Genomic DNA, 9,935 nt, shown 5'->3' on the forward strand with positions numbered 1-9,935 from the left:
TAAATAGAATATTTATATAATATTAATAAATATATAAAGAGAAGAGGTTAGCGCTTTTGTCGCTTACAGCAATTTGTAAATCAGCATCACTAAGGTTGATCTTACAAAAAAAGTTGCCGCCATTTAATTTTGTGAACACTTTTTCCGGGTTGCGTAATTGATAGTTAAAGTCTTCTAACGAGCTGACGGAGAAGTCGGCGCGAACACAAATTTCCCCGGACCTTTTGTTTACATGGACTGCCGGTGCAATCCGTTCACTGTATTCAATTTAAGACAATATACCAGTGTTTTCCCATCTGTCCAGTTCCTGATTTATCTTGTTCAGAGATGCGAAATGAACGTTACGTTAAAAAAAAAAAAACGGTTGTATGCCCGGTTTCAGCTTAAAACCCGGATATTTTTGGACAGTTCCCAATGCCCGGCGTGAATACATTTAGTAATTTTATATAAAGCTAATTATTAGTTTCTTAGTTTCCGCTGTGCAGGTTTCTATTTTGTTTTCAAAATAGTAAACTCATTCATGGAACCAGAGCGGAACAGGTTTCAGTATTTTTTAATATATTTTAAGTTTTTTTCAAGCAAGGGTGGGTTGGTGATTAATTCAATTTCAAAATAAATTTACTTGCGGTTGTATGGGTTATTAACGTAGTAGGTTTTCCTAATTTCTTCAACGTTTTAAAGTTCAGCATTGTAAGACCCGATTCACTGACTAACTTAAATTTTGGGTTTGTATTACTGTACACATAGATTCGAAAAGGTTGTCAAAAAACAAATATATAACAAATAAATGTTATCAAAGGCAAGATAAGTTACTTTTCTACCAAACTGGATATATTTTTTGTGTTTTTATTCAATGTAACATATTTATTCAGCTCGAAAAACATGCAGTGTTTACCGATGTATTGGACAATTCAAAATGGCGGCCGACTCTCTCTTACACACGGTAAGTTCGAGAAAGGGTGTTATAAATAATAAACTAGACAAAATACTAGTAAAAAAAAAACACCGAATATATGTCAACCTATGTCACGGTAATATATATTGAGCGAATTTCTAACAGTATTTTGTCTAGTTTATTATTTATAACACCTTTTCTCGAACTTACCGTGTTTAAGAGAGAGTTAGCCGCTATTTTGAATTGTCCAATACATCGGTAAACACTGCATGTTTTTCGAGCTGAATAAATATGTTACATTGAATAAAAACACAAAAAATATATCCAGTTTCGTAGAAAAGTAACTTATCTTGCCTTTGATAACATTTATTTGTTATATATTTGTTTTTTGACAACTTTTTCGCATCTATGGTTACAGTAATACAAACCCTAAATTTTATATCCATTAATTTTGATCTTTACGTATTTACATAGAATTTCTTCTTAGGCGTCTCAGTTTATGGTTTTGCACACTCGACTTTTGTTTTTAATTTTTCCCGAAGTGAGAGAGTTCACGCCCTATTATTACATATAAGATATTTTCCCCTTAAGTATAGACAACCCTTGACCCAGTGTTTACCATCACGTCTGAAACAAGTGCTCGGTGCGTTCAGTTTTTTTAGATTATTTTACGATAACTTTGTACCGTATTGTAGGTCGGCGGTTTTTCTTGGTTATTGTTTTTAGATTTCTGATGCATCTTGTATTTAATTATTTTCAATTTTTGACAATCCTCAGGCAATTTTTGACAATCCTCAGGCAATTTTCGCAGCGTCAAGTTCGGCTCGTTTTCTAGCTTTGTTAGAATTCTGCGCCTGATTCGCGCATTGTTTCCTGATGTTAAACCTTGTGTAAAAACAAGTTATTTGGAATTGTCTGCTGTTATTTCCGACAACTTGAAGCCGTCGCAATGTTTGTTGACTATCGCTGCGTACGTGGCAAAGTCATCGTTATTATCGTCTTTAGTCACGTTTAAGCATTTTCATCTCTCATGGAAAAGAGACGTTCCGGGGGAGAATAGTTCTGTTACCAGATTTACCGTCTCGTTGAATGATTATTCCGCGGTTTTCTGTGGAAAGATTATGTCCACGAATTTGCCGTGTTCATTCATTTTAGGCTTACGTAATGCTTCTCGGATTTTCAGTTACTAGTTACCGCAGTAGATATTAACAAATTCTTCATATCTCTTGACCTAGGTCGCGAACGACTGTTCATATTCTTCGTACTTGAAATTATCTATTGCGGAACATATCGTATATTGAAAAAAGCTGAATTGTTTTCCGCATGCGCGTTACTCTTCAAAACTTGTCAGTAGTTCCTCAGTCCGTTGTTAGTGCTCAGGTGATTGTCTTTGATGTTCAATTAGTTGTAATTCGAGTTGTTCTTCTTCTAGTTTTTCTTGATAGTGGGTCATCATTTTCTGTTTTTCCTCTTATTCCTCCAATAAGATATTTTGCATATTTCTTGTTCAACTTGCTCTTCTTTTGTTCAATTTGCAGCTTCCTTAACCAGGCCAAAGCTGACTTTAGCTCCTCAATCCTGTCTGCTTTGTTAGTTCAGAGACAGAGAGAGGGAGAAAAACAGGAGAGATTTAGTCTTTTTTTCTCTCGGCCACCAGGAAAAAGAATTTTGTAGTTCGCTCCTTTTTTCACTTTTGCAAATACAAGGCGGGAAATAATGATTATTTCGACATTATTTGAAACAGTTAAGAAAAATATGTTTAAATATAAAATGTTCATTGCACTTAAGAATTGAAGGACTTTGTGTTTCTTTCTTTGGACAAAAAAAAATCAGAGCTAATCAATTCCTTTAGCATTAAAAAGTCAAGCAAAGAGAACCGTAAACAGCCCCTCGCTACATATACAAAAAATATTTTTTCCAGTGGGGAAACAATAGAGTAAAAGTTTTTCATTTTTAGCCATTTAGAACGAACAACAGCGACGAGTTTTATTTTAGCACTCAACTCAATAAAAAGATATACATTTTTGTTATTCTTCTTCATTTAGAGCTTTTGAAATGTATTTTTCCAGAAGGATGGACCGGCACAATTTGTTTTTTGTTAACATATTTTACTTACAATATTTCGTGCTCATCCGGTTCTGAATGTTTTTACGGGGATTTTTTTACTCGGCTAATTTTTGAAGTCAATTAACAGAGTTGCTATTTTTTTGTGGGTACCGCGAGAAAAAAATAATCTTCCTCGAATTCTCATCTAGCCATTGCTATGGAAACACTTGTTTCGAATCTTTCTGCCGCAAGTTTTCTGAGAACACTGGTGTATTGCCGTTAGACTGCTAACGCCTTTACATTTTGGCATGAGTGTGTTACACAAATCCTTTTTGCCAGTGATGTGGCTCTAAATTAGTAACAAGAAAACATAATAACGGTGTAAGTCAAGGCGTGTATTAATAAAATACAAATAAAGGGTTAGAAAATGAAAAGAGTGTTTTTCGTTCCACCAAGCAAGCGAACGGAACGTCTCCCTGGGATCGTTTGGAGTTCCGGTATATATGGGAGGTTGTGGGGCCCACTAAAAAGGTGTCTTCCCCACAACCCTTATATCAATACATATATTATATGCATTTGTTTCATTTCTATTTAAGTTGAACTTCTCGAAAATCAAGGAACACCAATTCCTGTGACCTACACACACTCTCTCTCCCTCTCTCTCTCTCATATATATATATATATATATATATATATATATATATATATATATATATATATATATATATATATATATATATATATATATATTTGTAGTCATCGACATACACTCCTGTTTCGTTGTATCACAACCCATCGGTGCCGCTAGACTAGCATCTCTCCCTAGCCAAGGATTGAACCTAGAACCACCGTGCTGACAGTTGGCAGTTCTCTCACTCGACCGTAAATAACTCGTCGGAATGTCTATTAAAATGGACACCCGCCACCACTTTTATAGGGCTCAAATCGCCTGTTTGTAAACAAATAACGAGCTTCGCATTTTTCAGCCAATTAAGTAGCGGGTGAGACTATTTATTTCTACCCAAAGAGGAGGGCTTAAAATATATTTGTAGTCGTCGACATACAGTCCTGTTTCGTTGTATCACAACTCATATATATATATATATATATATGGATAATGCAAGTTGGTCATTTACTTATCAAACACCCAGTTAATAAAAAATATGCAAACATAATTTTCTTCTCCTCAATAGACCATTTAAATATATTATAGTATACTTTTCTTGTTGTCTCTTGATCCCGCTATATTTCAAGATGATAATTCGTCTTGTCTGGTGGAGTATCGAACTTAGTGCTGTTACTTGAGGTAACATCACTTGTGGAAAATGCACCATTCCAAGGAATTACCAGTGTGGGTTAGCCATAGTGAGGAGATCTTATTTGGTCTGTGAATACTATGTGATTTGGAATATTTAGTCAAGGTTTACTTGTAGCGAAAAATATCCTCATGTCACACTTTCCTGACAAAATCGTGCACAGAGAAACACATCGTGATGCACCAGGAAGGCGCTTCTCATCTATCTGAGCAGTAACCTAATCCACAATACATTAAAGTTTACATTGTACTCTAGAGAACCTACTGTTAGTTTATAAAATTATTTTTATATATAACGGTTTCTATTAAAGTTTAAATTGCAAAAGTCAAGTATAATACTTCCATTGAAATATTCAATGTTCCTTATTTTATCGGTTATTTCGATTATCGATACTTATCGAAAATATTCCGATTAAAACCCTATCTAAGAACACGGCCAAGCACATAATATAAATTCGTGTGAAATGTTATAAAAATTGATTCCATAGTTTACGAACCTACACACAGACAAAGGTCTTTGTTGTTGTATTATTATTATTATTATTATTATTATTATTATTATAATAATAATAATAATAATAATAATAGTAGTAGTAGTCATATTAGAAGTATTATTAGTAGTAGATAAATGGTTCGTATATTAAGAAACAAAATAATTTAATACACTTGATTAAGTATATCTTGTCTTTTCATAAATTGCTTATTATCGCGATGGAAATCGAAAAAAGGTAACACATTTACTCGATTTTACTTACAGTTTAGCATATGCCAAAGTAATAAAAATAGCATTACTTAAAGTTGTATGCCGTGTTAATTTGGTCCCCTCGAAAGCTCACGTACAAATATTTTATTTCAGATATTATCATTATTGACCGAAAGCTGGGTATTGATTAGACGTCAACAAAAACGATACTCATTGTTATCCACTCAATCCAGCTTTATTTGAGCAAGGTCAAAAATGTGTATATAAATAAAAGAAAACCAAATAAAAATAATTATCTAAACGCAGAAGTTAAAGTTTTTTCTGTTAATATTCCGCCACGTTTTGAGTACTTGCTAGTAGATAAATAGATTACACCGGATGCAATCCTCTGTCTGTATAAAAACCAGCCAAAACTTATCAAACAGTATTGCTACATGTGAGGAGGGCCCGCTACAAATACTTTCTTTTGCTTTAGTAGAATATGTTCCATTACTACCTTTTGCTAACAGAAATATAAATTCATCAGGCGACGAAGTTTTCAGGCACGATTAATATTCACTTTTACGACAGTGTTACGTTTGATTATTCAGTTATTATAAAAATAAACTATCGAACAAAATTTACTCTCCTTTTGTTCTCCGGTGTTTAAATCGACCGATTGCTTCATCCTGTGCTGCCTTGAGAAACACGCTTTCACACCATGTGCCCTAATACACACCATTTTGGTTCGAAGGATTTTTCTACAGTAACACACATGATTCTGCTTACGTCTGATTTCCCACGTGTTCATGAACTTACAGCATTCAGTCGATTACTTCTTCGTGTTCGGTTTGTTACTATGTTCACATTCGCATGGTTGCATATTGAACACAAAATGTTCCGGTCCAAATATCCCCAATACAACATAAACTTCGATATCTAGTAAAGTTTGCCCTATTCTTTGCAGACAGTATCTCACTAAAATACCCTACAAGTGTTTATTCACGTGTTTTTATAGGAGCAGCGCGACTCACATCTAATCTCTGTAAAATAATCACAAACATAATTCGACTAGCTTTCTTACCTAGAGTTCAACCAAGTTTCAATAAGTAATCCATCTTTCTGAGACCTAGACGTGGAACATAATGCGACGAGCAAGAATTCCAGATAAAAGACTATAAGTTCACATCAAATGTTAACATATTCTTGTTAAACCATCGCATAAAGTAATAAAACCTTCACTAAACCCTGGTGTTAACTCACTATCTAGTTGCCTTTGGGTCTTGATGAGTGATTATTTGTTAAGAAAAGCAGACTATATCATCATTCCAATATAAAAGACGTGCATTGATTACGAGGGAGGGATTTTATATTTTATATTTCCATTGCACTTAAAACGATCTGTTCTTTTCTGGAGAGAAGTTGAACATTTCTTGCATTAAAGTGTAAATATTAAATGCTATCAAAAAAAAAAAAAAAAAGACCAAAAAGCACAACTATAAACAAACTGGAAATCGTGTTCATTTGTTAAAGGAATATTTTTTCAATGAAGATGTATGGCTTCATGTTTAGCTTTCGGGGGAAATTGCAATTTGTACTCAAGCGGAAATCTTGCTTATGTTCGGATTTTACCCATTTATTAAATAGAAATTATAGAGTGAAAACTCAAGCATATACAATATGAACAACGATAAAAAATCCCCTTACTATAATAATGTCTTGCAAAAAAATTCAAAAGAAAAATATCGCTAATCGAAATAAAGTGGGAATAAACGAAAAGGTAAATTAACATATCCAAGATGAAAAATATGGAAGATCATAATAAATTCTGTAGATTTAATGTATGTAAACTAATAAAAATAAAATAAATTACGAGACCTAAGAAGAAGGTCGGGAAGAAGATTGTATTGTTCGCAACCTCACTTCAGGTTAGCTACTCTCAGTTATATGACTTTTTTTTCAACAATTTGAGAAAAAATACAACAGTTCAACACAATTTCTAACGGAACTTTGAACGTCATTAGAAACAGCAATTAGTAACAATTCTGGAAATTGTTCAATTACCCGTAAAAGGATATGGAAACCCTGATACTTCAGCTGTGGCAGATTCCAGGTAGCGACACCGTAATCAGATTTCCATTCTGAAGATGAAAACGAAGGATAGGCTTCGTTTGTCCCGTGGCACAGAGATTACTCCTGCTATATTTTCTGTATTCCACAGAGAAATTTTGGAATATATCAATGAAATTTAAATCTCCATCTGCAAGTTGCAACTTTCCTATATCTCCGAAGAGGAAAGAGAGATTATGGAGTCCGATTGGCTAAGTTACCAGCTGAATATACGTAAGAAATTAGAGGATCTCCAGAGGCTAGTGGATATTTGGAGCGAACTTCCCTTCCTTATACGCCTGGACCTTCTATGGATAAAGCTCATTCATCATTCACTGTTAGACTTCCTCAAGGTTAAATCACTGGACCAACGGTAAGTGGTTGTGAAATGGAAAACGATAGAATGAGTTTTTACAATTTCTTATCAGGATTTGAAAATTGTGCAACAGGCATGCCAAATGATGCAGATAAAATTACACTTTTTAAAATGCTCTCTTGTCTGGGAGACAGCTGCTGCTGATTATTCACTTAAGTTGCGTCGATACAAATTATCAACACTTACTTGCAGTATTAAAACTAGAATATTTAGATGTTAGTGATATCATCGATAAGATATTCCAAGATATTATCGATTTCTCCCCCAAGGGGGAGAGTTCTTATGAGGATTTTGGTAGTTTCATCTGCAGCTTCCATTCTGAAAGAACTGCCCAACTCTCTCGATTGTGATTTCTCTGAGGATGGTTCTGCGGGGGTCCGATTAATGGCCCAAATACTTTTTTTTTAAATTTCCGAGAGCATTGAAGGGAGAGCTTATTCAGTTATGCGGCTCTAGAATTCCTTCTCTGTAAGTTTTGATGTGAGACACCAGCGAGGCTATCAAGCGCTTGCCAATTAAAGGCGGCGGGTTGCCTGGTTCTTCGGATATCCATCGAAACAATTCTCGGGTAATCGTTTCAAAATCTAGAGCCACTACAACCCGAGATGTTTCTTTCCGCATAGATTCAGATTGTCAGTCTCCTTCTGGTTACTCGAGTAAACTACCTCCTCTAATTTGTGTTACCTTCGGCCGAGGAGGAAGAACTATCTCTATAAACTACCTATTAGATACTGGTAGTGAAGAACGTATTTGTCTGGGGATGTTTTGCACTCCTTGGTTTCCTTGAGTTCTGACAATTTGGATTGTCATTTATGGCTGACTACCCTTCTTGGAGAATGTGAGCAAATATGCAGAGAGGTGAAATTGGACGTGGACTTAGGGTCTGGTCATGTGGGCCACTTTCCGGTGCTGGTTGCCAACTCTTTCGACCTATCTTCATATTTAAAAAAATGGCATTTGCTGTTGGAAGAGTTCAAACAACTGGATGTTCTCTGGCTGGGCAATTTAAGTCGGGCACTTATTTGGTGGCTATAGGTGGAATTATGGGTCTGGATCTGGTACAGTATTTGGGTCCCTTACAGTTGGTGCCTTGTTTGGGGGTAGGGCTTTTACTGTTCCTGCAGGTTTGATTCTCTTTGGTGAAATAGCCACTTTTTCCTACAAATTCTGTCCCTATTTCAAGAGATTTTACTCTGTTCAGTCCAGTAATGGAGAATACTCTCCAAGTGGAATCGTCGCATGTTTGCTTCTTCCTGGAAGCCGATCCTTCCTATGCAGACCCCTGGGTGGATGTCTTTCTCTCTAGCAAGGTGGAAAGAGGATTGGAGAAAATGTTCAACATTGAGTCGTTGGGCATTCAGGACGGAGAGGAAATTTCAGGATATGATCAGGGTATGATTCGGCAGTTCCAGGAATCTATAACATTAAGGGATCAGAAATATCACGCGCAGTTACCCTGGCATGCACATAATCTGGCTTTAATTCCTTCTCATCATACTATTGTTTGCACGTTTTTGATCATGTGGTCAGGATCCTAGAGAAAAAGGGGCTGTACCAAGAGTATGTAAATGTATTCCGTCAGCAGCAATTAAGGAAATAAAGGTGGATCCTCAACATTTTATGGGTACCTCATCGGCCCGTTTTCAGCTACTACTAAAATCAGGCCTGTATTTAACAGTAGCTTGAAGGTCGGTGGCTCTGCTTCTCTTAACGAGGCTGCATCCTCTGGTGTGAATATGACAGGAGATATGTTGGACTTGTTAATGTCTTTTAGATCGAATAAGTTTGTCTTGATTGCAGACATTAGGAAAGCGTTTTTGATGGTTCGCCTTGCACTGGAGGCAGACAAGTACAGGTTCTGTTTTTTTGTGAAGGATGATGATCGTCTTCGATGTTTCCGGTACGCCACACTAATTTTCGGATTCAACTCGAGTCCCTTTAAATTGGGGAGTATCCTGAAGTTTCACGCAGCCCAGTATCCTTTTGAGCAATGTCGAGTTGCGATGGAGAACCAATTCTATGTCGACAACCTGATGGTGACTGAGTCTGACCTGGCAAAGGTTGTAAGGCTGTATTCCCAGGTTAGGAAGCGATTGCAGGAAGGTGGATTTGTGGTACAATCATGTAACTCAAACTGCTACAGCCTTAGGAAGGAGATGAGATAAGATGGTACATTGAGTACTCATGAGGCCGGATGGGAGATGGTGCTCGGGTACCGGTATGGTCCTATTTCCGAAAGGCTCCCCACTGCCCCTGTTAAGTGTGATCCGAGTGCATCTGCTAAGAGTGAAAATCATTCGGAATCGGCAAAGTTATTTGATCCTTTATCTCTTTGCCTGCCCGTGACTATAAGGAGTATGATTTTGGTGGGAGAATATGGAAGCGAGGTGTGCAATGGGATGAGGAAGTTCCTCCTTCACCCAAAACTGTCCTGTGAAGTCCACTCCAGTATTCCTATAAGGAACCTCAAATTCGACACGAGAAGTTAGTAGATTGGCCATGTTCCCATGCA

At 36.3% G+C, this 9,935-nt stretch overlaps 1 protein-coding gene across 1 annotated transcript; it reads left to right on the plus strand.

Moving 5' to 3' along the window:
• The first annotated feature begins 9,159 nt into the window (after positions 1 to 9,159).
• Positions 9,160 to 9,588, plus strand: LOC145248639 (uncharacterized). Its single transcript, XM_080110314.1, has one exon. It carries the CDS (start codon positions 9,160 to 9,162, stop codon positions 9,586 to 9,588), a length of 429 nt encoding a protein of 142 aa, XP_079966440.1.
• The last annotated feature ends 347 nt before the right edge of the window (positions 9,589 to 9,935 follow it).

The sequence above is a fragment of the Euprymna scolopes genome, chromosome 27, assembly GCF_053919585.1.
Source record: "Euprymna scolopes isolate OS-2025 chromosome 27, ASM5391958v1, whole genome shotgun sequence".
Lineage (NCBI taxonomy): Eukaryota > Metazoa > Mollusca > Cephalopoda > Sepiida > Sepiolidae > Euprymna > Euprymna scolopes.